The 13798-nt window shown below is 39.0% G+C and overlaps 1 protein-coding gene across 1 annotated transcript in view; it reads right to left on the reverse strand.

Annotated features, from left to right (window-relative positions):
• Positions 1-7615: 7615 nt before the first annotated feature.
• DYNC1LI2 (dynein cytoplasmic 1 light intermediate chain 2) overlaps positions 7616-13798 on the reverse strand; it is a 37341-nt gene continuing 31158 nt past the window's right edge. The window contains exon 13 of the mRNA XM_054049150.1: positions 7616-10634. Within this exon, the coding sequence (XP_053905125.1) occupies positions 10531-10634 (104 nt within the window). The 3' untranslated portion in view covers positions 7616-10530. The remainder of the gene's footprint in view (positions 10635-13798) is intronic.

The raw sequence follows: 13798 nt of genomic DNA on the forward strand, positions 1-13798 counted from the left end.
AAAAAAAGAAGCACCACAATTAGTTAATTAGATTAGTTTGGGCCTGATTCTGCAAAGATTTATAGATATGCCTCATTTTATACACTGTTAGCAATGGGACTAGTCACAGTGTGTAAATCTTTGCAGGATCAGGGCTTTCTTTTGTATAGAGCTTGGCAAAGGGAAAGAAATCTACTACAAAAGAGTTACATTTGAAAGTGTTTCAATAGAGTCCAATGGGTCTGACATTTCCCCACTGACATTGTCATTCATTATCACCCTGAAAAGGTATAATAAATATTTGAAACAGATAAAGCTCCTTTCATCTCCAAGGTCTGCAAAGCACTTGCAAACTATACACACTGTTTCATAATGCCTCCACCTCTGGGTGTAGGAGCTGCATTTTATAATGTACTATGAGAATTAATGTATGATTTGATTCCATCCTGTCAGCCATGCTTTTTGAATAGCAGAAAGGAATGACAGACCAGAACCATCCTTATGACTGATTATGGTCACCCTTTTGTTTTAGGATAAGTTATAATGTCTACTATGGTTTCCTATATGTATAACAAATTAGGAACTCTAGTTAAATATACATTTCTTTGTTTTAATGTTTTAGTAAGTAAGAGACAGGATCTTGTATTGTATCTATGTTAAGGAGATTAGAGGAACATTGAGGGCCTGAAGCCCCAATGTAAATTGTAGGCTTGATTCACAATGTATTCTGCTGAATATAAAATGCTGTATGTATTCCTTTGAAGGATTCTATAAGAGATTTTTTGTATGAATGAGGAATGCATGCATCAGGAAAAGATAAGGTGTGAAAGCCATCACAAATGTCCAGATGGTCAAGAAGAAGTGAGAGACTTGGAAAGACCAGGAGACAATCAGAAAACATCCATTGTATACATGTTAGCAGCACTGAGGACCTCAGAGGTGAGTCAGGCACCCCTGAAGGCGAGACAACAAATAGGAGATAACGATGGGAAGCCCGACAATAACCATCAAATGATAACACCACTCAAGGACTAATGATTACAGGATGACATTGCAAAATGCATTGACTCAAATGGGAATTTACAACTATAAAGCTGGGGTGTTTTGCCATGGAACTCTGGGTTTAGCCCTGCAGAGCCTCAGAGCATCGGATCGCGACCGACAAGAGCCCAGCTCCACACTGGCCATTAGATTGACTCGAGCTACAACAGATTGGGAACTATAAACATCACTGGCAGGAGAGAGAGAGAGAGAGAGAGTGTGTGTGTGTGTGTGTCTGAAAAGCATATGCTAGCTGGTCTATTTTCAATAAATGCTGTCTATTTGCCTTCCTCTATAAAGATCCCGTGTGTTTTGTATGAGCATAACATGGGTTGAAGGCAGCAGACCAGTTAACAGCTACACAACTGCGAAGGGAAAAGAAAGAAATTGAGGCAAAAATTCCTACTCTTATGAAAAGTGCCATGGACCCTTTGATGGTGCTGGAGAGCAGACAAGACCTTGGGTTAGAATGTTTCCTCTGAGAGAGTCCAACACAAAGTGTGTTGAAAAAATAAGCATATTCGATAGCTTTCTAAAAGCGGGTTGGGACAGGCTGCTATGCTTAGTTTATTTATGACAAACTAAGCCTCATATCAGGGCCTCTTACTTTGAGAAAATACGTACCATTGGGCAGAGAAAAAGGGTACAGTTTTCCTTGAACAGTCACATGAAAACACAGGCACAAAGGGCAAGGTCAGAAAGCAATGTGGGTGCAGTCATGCTCTCCATGGGATGTGTAGTATTTTTATAGCGAGAGAATGAACAAAGTGTATAGGATACAGCCAAGCTTTTGGAATAAAAGTGCTTTTGGGGATGGGGGTGGGAGGGGGAGTCAAAGGGAGGAAGCAAAATTATGTAAACTGTTTTATAAACTGTCAAGAGTTTTAAAGGCCCCATAGCAGATTTGAAGAAGGAGGAGGTTCATTTACTACATTCTTTATTTCCATAGACAAAAGGGGCCAGTGAAAATGATTGACTGCAACTGTTTTATAAGAGTTTGGTGTTATGTAACGAATCCAGTTCACTCACTGCTCAGATGGAGAAATGCAAATATTTATTTTTAATGCGGTTGCTGTTAACTTCAACATCATTTTTCTGTCTCAATGTATTTTAGCTACTATTGTTACAAATGACACCTATGATTACTGTAACTGAAACAGACTAGAGAAAAAATATTTCCTTGGTTTTTCTGTGTTTAATTTCTACATTTAACAGCAATTTTTGTACAGTTTGACTGTTTCCCCTGTATAGTAATTTCTTCTGTTTAGGTGCATCTTTCACACAGCAATAGGGGAAAGGGGAACATTTAAACAAATAGGAAAATAATAGCAAAACTGGCTGAGACACTCTGAGCCAGGTGTAGGACGTGAAATCTAGTCAAATTAAAAATGAAAATAAAAGTAGCTTAAAGTTGGCAGCAACTCTTTAAATATGGGTGTGCTGTATTTGTTTGCCATTCAAATTCAGAAGTGGTTTGAGGAGGGTTAGTAGCCTTTTGCTTCCACCCCCAACAAGCGGCATTTGTGTTGTCACCAAGTGAGCACTCCTGCTGACAATGCGCTGTTCACACTGGCACTTGTCACGGCAAAACTTTTCGGGGTGGGAGTGGGGTTAACACCTCTGAAAGACAAAAGTTTTGTCGTTCAATTGGCAGTGTAGACCCCCTTCCTATCTACTGCCTTCCGGGGTGTGTGGATTACTTACATGGCCAGGAAAATCCCTCCTGTCTGCTTGGCTCTGTTTCTGCATGTGGGCGTAGACAGAGCCTGCTCTCTCACTCCAGCCAACCATCAGAAAGTGGAGTGTTTCCCATGTGTTGTGAGTACATAGCCATCATTTGAAGAAAGTGAATCAGTAATTAGGAACCAGGGCAAATCCTATGTTCCTCAAATGTGTAAATAGCTGGTTGCTTGCTTTGTGTGCCTCCCTCCCTCAGTCACTGTGGTGCTTGCCTCACTCTCTCTGCCTCCATGACCATCTCCATCCTCTCCTTCAGGGATTCCTAGTTTTCCTCTTTTCCTTCTCCATCGTCCTATTAACTCACCCCCTTCTATCACTTCCCCTCACTCCACACAAAAAAGCCTCTGGTTTTGGGGGTGCTATGGATCTAACAAACAGAGTGCCCGTCACCCTGAACCCTTTGCTTGTATGTTTTATCTCTTTCCCAAAGAGTTTACAATCTCATACCACACTCCTGTGAACATTTATGCAACTACATATCTTTATACTGACATAAAGGCAGTGCAGGCAGGTGGGGAGAAGAACTCCTTCCTCAGCCCAGCCCAGGTGCACCAGAGCTGCCGGGGACAAGAGCCTCCTCTGGCCCGTCCCAGGCCTGCCGGAGCTGCCTGGGACAGGAGCCCCTCCCTTGGCCCAGCCAGAAGGCGCCTCTCACCCGGCCCTGAGCTGCTGCAGCGAGAGAGGGCTGGGGGAGTCCTCTCTCCCCACTACAGCCTGCATCCCACACCCACGGCCCCATCCCAGAGCCTGCACCTTAATCCTGTGCCCCAGCCCAAAGCCCCCTTTGCACTCCATACCCTCATCCGTGGTAACACCTCAGAGCCCTCACCCCTAGCCGGAGCCCTTACCCCCAACTCTCTGCCCCAGCCCTGAGCCCCTTCCTGCACCCCAAACCTCTCATTGCCAGCCCCACCCCAGAGCCCTCACCCCCAGCCAGAGCCCTCACCCTCCTTGCAACCCAACCCTCTGCCTCAGCCCTGAGCCCCCTCCCACACTCCGAATCCCTCGACCCCACCCCCCCATAATTTTGTTATGTGCACCAATATGAAGGTGATGTGTCACTCATCACCTCCATATTGGTGAACATAATTAAATTCATTCTACACATGGACATAAAAAATTAGAGGGAACACTAGTTACCTCCCTGACCATCTTGACTAATTGCCATTGATAAGTTCATGATGGATAGTCTATCTAAGGGAATGTCTACGTTACACAGCTTTTATAGAACCCGAACCACCAAAAAAGAAAATCAATCTTCTTCTGGTGGCATCTGATGCAGATAATGAAAATGAACATGCGTCGGTCCGCACTGCTTTGGATTGTTATCGAGCAGAACCTATCGCCAGCATGGACCTGGAATGGTGGTTGAAGCATGAAGGGACATACGAATCTTTAGCACATCTGGCACGTAAATATCTTGCGTTGCCAACTACAACACTGCCATGAGAACGCCTGTTCTCACTTTCAGCTAACATTGTAAACAAGAAGTGGGCAGCATTGTCTCCTGCAAATGTAAACAAACTTGTATGTCTGAGTGATTGGCTGAATAAGAAGTAGGACAGAGTAGACTTGTAGGCTCTAAAGTTTGATATTGTTTTATTTTTGAATGCAGGTTTTTTTGTACATAATTCTAGTGTTGTAAGTTCAACTTTCATGATAAAGAGACTGCACTACAGTACTTGTATTAGGTGAATTGAAAAATACTATTTATTTTGTTTTGTACAGTGCAAATACTTGTAATCAAAAATAAATATAAAGTGAGCACCGTACACTTTGTATTCTGTGTTGTAATTGAAATCAGTATATCTGAAAATGTAGAAAACAACCAAAAATATTTAAATGAATGCTATTCTATTATTAACAGTATGATTAATCATGCAATTAATTTTTTTAATCACTTGACAGCCCTAAAATATAGGAACTGAATTATAGCTGTGTGTTAAGCTGCGTGTTTGTTCACACCATGTTCTGAGTGCCTCCCCTCTAGATTTCCTTGGGACCCTTCTTCCCTGCTCTCTTTTAGATTGTAAGCAATTTAGGTCAATGGCTATCTGCATTATATTCTTGCATCATATTCAATGCCAGACATATTTCTATGCTTCAAGGTTCTTTAGAATGTCTATTTTTCTACCAAAGTAAATAAAATTACATAAAGATTAATGTAAATCTGATGTTTGCCCCTCACTGTACAATCTGTCAGTTTTTAAGAGTGCATATGCAAGGGTGGATAATAAATCTGGGAAGCTTCACACTTTAGAGATCATTGCTATTTCCCTTCAACACATACTCATTTCTCATATTAAACAGGTTATATTCAAGAATCAGGAGTTACAGCTGCAAAAATAATTAAAACTAAAAGCAAAAGTCAGAGCCAGCCTTATGCACGCAAAGCTAGCAGCTGCTGGGGGTTTCAAGTCCCCTGTATGATCTGCAGAGATCTCCTTCTGCAGTGGGAGGAGGCAGCTCCTCACTGCTTGGATGCTCTTGGCTGTGTAGTACCCCAAGTTCAATGATGGACTTGAGCAACACTGTCCGATAGCCAGCTCACAGAGCAGCTTCTACTCCTGTACGGCTAATACTGACTGCAGTAACGTTTTACTTGACTGCCAAACCCCACATTGGCTGATGAATACCTTATTTGTTCTAAAAACCTTCATGAAACCTTAATCTGAATGTTATTTTTCAGTTGTCTTTTGGGGTCTGGCAAATTGTTTCTTCATCAATTTGATGGTTATTGAAAATTTTGCCTATTTCCAGCTACATTCTCTAGCAGACAACGTTCTTCCCTGGAGACATTTTTCCTATGATCAGCAAGAAAAAAAAAAATCAGTAAGTGAACATGAATAATTAGAGTAAAAGTTGATTAAGATTTTTAATGTATTAGATGGAGGAAGTAAAAACACTGAAGTCTGGATGAGAATACAGGAGTTAAAACAGACAGTAGTCTGGAACAGCGTTCAGTAGAAGCCACTGCTCCTGTGTATGAACTGAATAGACACACTGGATGTATGGCTTATTACAACAATCTGTAACCTACTTAACCCCTCCCTCCCAGCTTTTTTTTCTTTTCTTTTCCCCCTCTGACTGGAGGGGTGTTAACGGACCACTCCCCTTTGAAATGTGTTAACTACTTATGCTAAGCAATCTGCTCCACCTTCTATTAGCTGTGACACTGAGTTCACTTCCCAGACCTAAAGAGCTGTCAAAGCTCTAAAGCTTGTTTCTCTCACCAACAGAAGTTGGTCCAATAAAAGATATTACCTCAACCACCTTGTCTCTTCAGTGAAGACACTTCTGCCATTTGCCAGGCTGAGCCATTTCTCTTTCAAACTGTGATTAGCATGGAAAAAACGGCTTCTTTATGCTCAGAGTAGGATCCTGATCAACAGCAGCAAGGTAACAGGCACGATATGGGCATTCTTCCTTTTTCGCGTGTTTTCATGCTCCTTTTGAAAACTGGAACTTCAGTGATGCTGCAGCTGGAAATGGAAAACTCTTCTAGTTGCCTATAGTACAAAGTTCTGTGCACAAGAATGCACATATTGGGTAATTCTCTTACTGCTAATAAACAGTTCATGTTCTTTCTAAATTTCACCTTATTGGTTTTGTCCATTTCTTTTCACGGTTTGCTGTGCTACATTCTTTACTGTACATTAATGAACTAAAATTTAAAAAGTGAGACATGCTTAAGTTTATCCTCTATAATCAATATCTCTCATTATTGCTGCACAGGGCTTCAGAAGGACTGAATTCAGCAAAAACTCTATGGTAGAAATCTGTCAATCTTGGCGTGGAAGGCAGTTATTTTAATGGGAAAATGACCAAAGAAATCTTGGATTAATGTTGGACTAACCAGAATTTTGGTGAGTGACAAATAATGGAACAGGTGTCTAAGGTATAAAAGGTATAAAAGCCAACTTTCTTAGGCTAGGTCTACACTACCCGCCTGAATCGGCGGGTAGAAATCGACCTCTCGTGGATCGATTTGTCGCGTCCCAACGATCCCCGAATCGGCGCTCTTACTCCACCAGCGGAGGTGGGAGTAAGCGCCGTCGACAGAAAGCCGCAGAAGTCAATTTTGCCGCCGTCCTCACAGCGGGGTAAGTCGGCTGCGATACGTCGAATTCAGCTACGCTATTCACGTAGCTGAATTTGCGTATCTTAAATCGACTCCCCCCTGTAGTGTAGATGTACCGTTAGAGAATACTGAATTCCTGAAGCCTAGGAAATCAAGTAAGAAAGGGTGTGCACTGAAGCCAAAACGAAAAACTTTTAGCAGATTGAAGGAGGGGCAGCTCTCACCAGATCAGCCCAGGAGAGGGAGTTGTGGTGGAGCACTGCTTGCTCAAGACAATGAAAGGAAGGGGAGTTACTGCTTTTAGCGGAGAATGGTGAACTACACTGCCCCTGCAGCTCCTTATTTTAACCCCTAGTAACTTGGGTTCTAGTCCTGCAAACCTAAGGCCAAATCTACACTTGGAACGCTTTGCTAGTATGGCTATAATGGTATACTATACTGGCAAAGCACTCTTAGTGCGGATGCAGCAGGTTATACTGACAAACTGCTTTTGCTTATTCCAGCCCCTCTCCCGCACCCCCCGACCAAAATAAGCTATACTGGCAAAACCTGCCCAGCTATGTTGGTCAGAGATCACAACATAGCAAAAATGCGTAGTATAGCCATGGCCGTACCCACTAAATTCAGTGCAGTTTTTGCACGAGTAAGATCTACAATGGGACAGTGACGTTTCTCAGCTATGAGTCAATCATGCCTGTTACCTACATGCCTTAAGATTCTGCCCCCTCCAAAAAAGTACTAGAATTTGTCTTGTTTCATAAAAAAGGCACAACATTTTAAGCAGTCTGGATTCGTGTTTATTGAAGCCAGTAACTAAAGACATGTCTTCATTTTTGCCAGCACTAGAAAGCAAGATTCCACATGACTGCATACTGCACCTGGTTAAAGCCATACAACTGGACTAAGGTTTGTGTCTGATACATCTGCAGTCCTAACTGTAAGTTAAAAAACATCAATCAACTTAGTATACAGGACAGTTAACTTTCATTTACAGCATGTATATTGTTAAGTTCATGATGTACAGAGCAGTCACCTTCAACGTAGTTAAATTAAATAAAATATGACAAATTCTGTTCAGTTTAAACAGTTTCTAAAACGCCAATAAAAAAAGTGCAAACTTAAAATCAAGCAGCATAACCATAGCATTTTTATGGAGGGCCAATCCTTAACCTCTATACTTGCCTTATCTTCAAGTTGATAAGTTATTTTATTTTCTTAAGTTTAAACAGAACAGTAGATGCAATCACTATAATGCATATAAATAGTCATATAATAGTTTTAACAGTCTACCATACAAGTGTATCCTGCAAATAAAATTAATTTTATTTTAAAATGTAAAGGCTGTTTGCAGTTTGGCCTTTGGTTCCAATGCTTGAAAACACCTGTGCAGCTCTCCAAAGTTTCTAGACTTTGGCAAACAGTGGACACTACATTACTTACAACTTTCTTCCAATAAACTAGGAGCATTGACTTGCAATGAAGAACTGGAAATCAAACTTCTGTTTTGTCAGAAGCATCTCTTTACACAAGTGACAAATTGTATAATACGTTACTGGCTTTTGCTCAGTTTTAGGAGATCTAACAAATTATACTTAAATTGTAACTTTTAGCCATATTGATACAGAAAGTGCTTATCAGTTCAAATGACAAAACATTAATACAAATATGCAGTTTTGCACAGGTTTCATTACAACTGTATACCATTCGAAATGCATGCTTTTTCAATGTACGGGTCTTGCTTTTGAGGTTTTATTCCCTAATCTCAGTATCACAGAATTACATACTGTCCTTTTCTTCTGGTGTGGTAACAGGATTTTTTTTTAACTTCATCTTGTCACTGGCACCTGTTACACCAGGCAGAACAACCACACAACCTATCTGCTGTCCACAGCCTCTCAGTTTTCAACCATTTAGACAAATATGTAACTCAAGGTCGTAACATTAAAAAAAAGTAAAAAAATGGAAAAAATATAATATATTTTCAAGAATAAAACTGGCACAAGTAACATGCTTTTATGTTAATGTTTGTCAAAGAGGCAAGTAAATACTCTTAGCTTTCTAGATAATGTTTAGACAGACATACAAAACAGGAAAAAGCCAGCCTCTTGATTTAACATAGGATTTGAAGTTATGTCCAGGACTGTGTTAATGGTCAATCTAATTCTGTATATTTAAGTAATGATATATATTAGGGAAGCTATATCCAGACATCAGATTTAGTACAACAAACAAGTTCATATCAATAAAAAGTAAACTCTGTATAATTCAAATTGTGGTTTTTCCCCCCTTCAAAGCACAGAATATGCTTGATACAGTTCATTTATGGTAGTGTTTATGTGTAAAACAAATATACCGTGATAAAATCAAAGTGCCATTTCAGTAACTGAAGAAGTGTTTTACGGAACATTGGTTTGACGTGACCAAGGACACTACTCCATATAGCAACAGGGGACAACTACAACTTTCCATATGAAAATGCTACATTTAGGGAAAAATACAAACTGAACAGTCACTGGTTCTATATTCTTCAGTGTACATATTCATACTCTTCAATTTGTTAGAATTGGAGAGTCTGCTGCAGATTGCAGCCTACATGGCTGGAACAAGAACCTTGAAAGTCTATAAAACTTCCATAGGTATAAGGCAGGAATCAGTCTGAGCTTGGTAGCCATTGTTTAATTACAAACAAGAAGTATTTGAGTATTCTGTAGCACATTTCATTATGGGAAAATGATATGTCACCCATCACTCTTAGGTTAGCCTCTTGGCATTTAAAAAAACAAGGCAGGAGCAATCAGAAAACAGGATTTGAAATTAAATACAATTGTTAAAACTACTGATTTTAAAATAAAACCAAACAGTGACTGTTTGTACTACAGTGCACAATAAGTTCAAGCACCTTCTAAAGACATCACACTTTGTGCCAGGCACTTGGATCTAAGCAAGTTGTAGTTTCTCCCTGTGTTAGCTATACCAAAAAGGTCATCCCCCATTTTATACACCTTTTGTTAAAGTAAAGACGCAATTTATAACAAGCATAATTCCCATGATGCTTAGTGTTTGGCTTGGAAATTCTCTAATTTTAAGAAGTCTTTTTAAACAGTGATTTGCCCTATGTTGACCACAGGAGTTAGTAACTGTGTTCCCTCTCCAGTCCAGTCAGCATTCTTTATTCCTACTGAGCCAAATCTCGCGTCCCCCTACTAGTGCTGCATTTCCTACCTGGATTTCTCTCTCCTCCATCTAATTACTGCTGTGCTGTATCACCACCTTTCCAAGTACACCAATGTGTTTGCTAACATACAAATGGCCAATTCCAGTAACTCTGAAAAGGGATTTCATGTCTTTCTTGCTTTGTGTGCAGTCAGTAGTAGTATTGCAAAAGGTATTCTGCATTTTGCTTCTCTGTGCTCTTCATAACAAGAAATTCAGCTGCTGATGTACCTGCTTATCTCCAAAATCAAGAGAATTGCCCTATATAAACTCTAAATGGTTATCTTATACAGAGGGATTTTATACGCAAACTTCCTGAATGTGCACTTTATACTGGGACAAGCCAATGAAGTTTTAAGTTCATTTCCCCTGCCCCAAGAAAACTTATAGCATCTGCCATAGCAGAAAAATCCTGGTCTTATCAGATCAATATACATAGTTATTTGGTCATTTACATATACATTTTTTAAGCGCTATCAAGCTTCATTCTCTGTTGGAGAGTTTGCTGTTACCATGGAATCGGGCTTGCGAGTCATTCTATCCAGTTCTTCTTGAACATTTGTCAAAACAGTCTTTTGCCCTAAAGAGAAAGGACAAATAGTAAGTAATACAGTTGAAATGCATTGTTTGAAATATCAACAGCACAAATATTTATAATTATTGTTTCTGTTGGTATTTTATTTAACTTCTCATTATTTCATCCATCTTCATAGGGCCTGATCCAATTATCAATTGATGAGTATAGAAAGACTCCTAATAACTTCACTGAGAAATAGATTAGGCCTTAAAATAAAAGTGAGATTGCTGTATAATTCAGTTTTTAAATATGCATGATGATGTACATTGTTATGACAACTGAAATTTTAACAGCAATCATGTTAAGATGTTTCCTTCAAAAAACTAATAAGTAAACAATTCTTCCATCATTAGAATGATCATAGTATGTCTGTCATATCGAAGAGTATTTTATATGGAAATCTTTAAGTATTTAATAAGTTGCACAAGAAAAAAACATGATATATGTGGCACTTGCTACAAAGTGTTGTTACTTTGGTTTTAATCACACTCATTGTTTCCTTCATTATTAACTGTATTGATCTCTCTCAGGAATCAAAAGTTTAATTCATATTGTGAAATTTGTGCCCTTCAAAGAAAAATGGGAAAAATGCAGATTCTTTAATACCACATGAAGTGTTAGAATTTAAATGTGTTGCATTCATTAATTAAAATCAACAGATACTTCAGAGTAGGTGTGCAAATGGGAGATTTTACCCTTCTGATTTTTATACATTAGGATTAGTATTCAGTTCAGTTATAGACAGATAACTAGCAATTTGTAGTTAGTTTTGTTTTCTTCTCTTTATGCTTAATATATGAATTTATATTCATTTGTTAGCCTGTTTGTATCCTGGTTTATCACTGTCTGAAAATGGACTTGTATATGATATATAATATTTTTTCAAGTTAAACTACGCAAATGCTAAGGTATAAATGCAAGGTTTTGAGACAGGCACTCAAAATAAAAAATAGATTAATTATATAAATAACTGTACAGCTTCCTCCAATAGTCTTTTTCATAGCCAAAGAATTTAACAAGCATCTGTTTCCCAGCTCAGAGATGTGTGTGAAATATTCGGTGATTTTTTTCCCAGGGTACATGCTGAAAACATTAAGTGGCAAGGTATGACTGCTCAGAGATTTAAGCGCTTATTCCAAAGGCATGACCAAGTTAAAAACAGCTATCTTTAATTTTTGCAAAGGGCTAAAATACAAACTCAAGTTGCAGAGTAGCACCGTGTTAGTCTGTATCCACAAAAAGAACAGGAGTACTTGTGGCACCTTAGAGACTAACAAATTTGAGCATAAGCTTTCGTGGGCTACAGCCCACTTCTTCGAAGATGGATTTCCACTCCATACGGCTAAATGCAGTGCCTTGCATAATGACAGGTTTCAGAGTAGCATCCGAAGAAGTGGGCTGTAGCCCACGAAAACTTATGCTCAAATAAATTTGTTAAACTCAAGTTGAAATCCCTTAGCAATATTCATATCAGCAGTACGAGTACTGAAGCATCTGTTCGAACAGTACCTATTTTCAAATACACACAAATATTAATACAAAGCCCATTTTTCTTGCATCTTATTAACACCTTTGAGTTAAAAAGCCACAAAGAAACCCTGCTCACAAAACAGAACTAGGCCTACGTTTGAAGACATCAAAAAGTAAATAAGATGTGCCAGGAGCTGGCTGCACGGAATGGAGGCAAAGACTGTATGAGCAGCATCTGCCGAAGTGAGGAATTTCTTTCAAACATGAGCTGAAAAAAGTTTTGGAAAATAATACAACTCAAAACCATCCTGACGGACTGACATCTGTGGCATTTTTCTCAACCCAAGACATAACCCTATAATTCCTCCCACTAAAGGTAACACTGACGGATCTCTTCAAACAATACATTGAGAATAAGTTTACTACTGAAACAGATGTACTGAAGAAAGTGAGAGTTCCGACATTTTACACTGTTTGCTACTTTGATTAAAATAAGTGAAATACTCTAAACAAATCTGACTGCTGTGATGTAAAGTAGTTCAACAACACTGTCTGGAGAAAACCTTTGTCTATATTTTAGCAACTAGTGATTTTGGGTACCCAACTTGAGGCACTATAAAGTGTCTTGACTTTCAGAAAGTACTGAGAATCCCTCTTCTGAAAATTAGGCCCTTCTAAATAAAATAAATAAAATAAATAAATAATGGAGATATCCCATCTCCTAGAACTGGAAGGGACCTTGAAAGGTCATCGAGTCCAGCCCCCTGCCTTCACTAGCAGGACCAAGTACTGATTTTGCCCCAGATTCCCAAGTGGCCCCCTCAAGGATTGAACTCACAACCCTGGGTTTAGCAGGCCAATGCTCAAACCACTGAGCTATCCCTCCCCCCCGGGCACCTGAAAATCACTACACCAAGACTACTTTAGCATGTTTATTAGTGTAGAATAGGGTGCCATAGAACACCACACTTTCTAATCCAACCAACAGTCATTGTCATTTCAAGATATGCTCCTCAAGGACCATTTATTGAGCTTTCCTTGAATTTTTTTCTCTGTATCCTGAACTTCACTGCCTCACAAACCAATGTTAATCTCTTACCTTAGCTGAAAGTTTAATTTTGTGCTGCTTGAATAGAATCAAGAGCACATACTGTCAGACAGGAGGTAAGATTTTTCTTGTGATGGAAAGTCCATTGTGTCATTTTCAAAAAGCTATTTATTTTAGGTTTAACACCCACTTCTGCTACATAATGTACTAACATACATTTTACTTTTACACTATCCACCCATATCTCATATATAACTGTTGACAATGTTTATTTTATAGCTAGTGCCTAATAATGCCCTCTGGATCGAGTTTTCAAGAAGTTTCCATTTTACTGTTTTGTTTTTTTCCATATAAACCTTTACAAAGTATACAGCATTTGAATTGAATTTTTTTATGCTCAATCTCTGCCTGAAGGTTTTTTGTTTTAATTTTTGAGCAAAATCCTCAACTATTTGAGCTATGAGAAGATGGAAAATAATATGCTAGGGGGGGAGGGGGCGGGAAGAGACGACTTTTGAATTTTTAAGTTATACCTGCAAAAAAAATTACATGCCCCTACTCCATGATAAATATTCTATTCTAGTTCCTTTATTACAGCTATCATATTGGTATCTGAGTGACAAAAAATAAAAAAAGAAAGTTTAAAGTT

This window comes from Malaclemys terrapin, chromosome 14 (genome assembly GCF_027887155.1).
Source record: "Malaclemys terrapin pileata isolate rMalTer1 chromosome 14, rMalTer1.hap1, whole genome shotgun sequence".
Taxonomy (NCBI): Eukaryota; Metazoa; Chordata; order Testudines; family Emydidae; genus Malaclemys; species Malaclemys terrapin.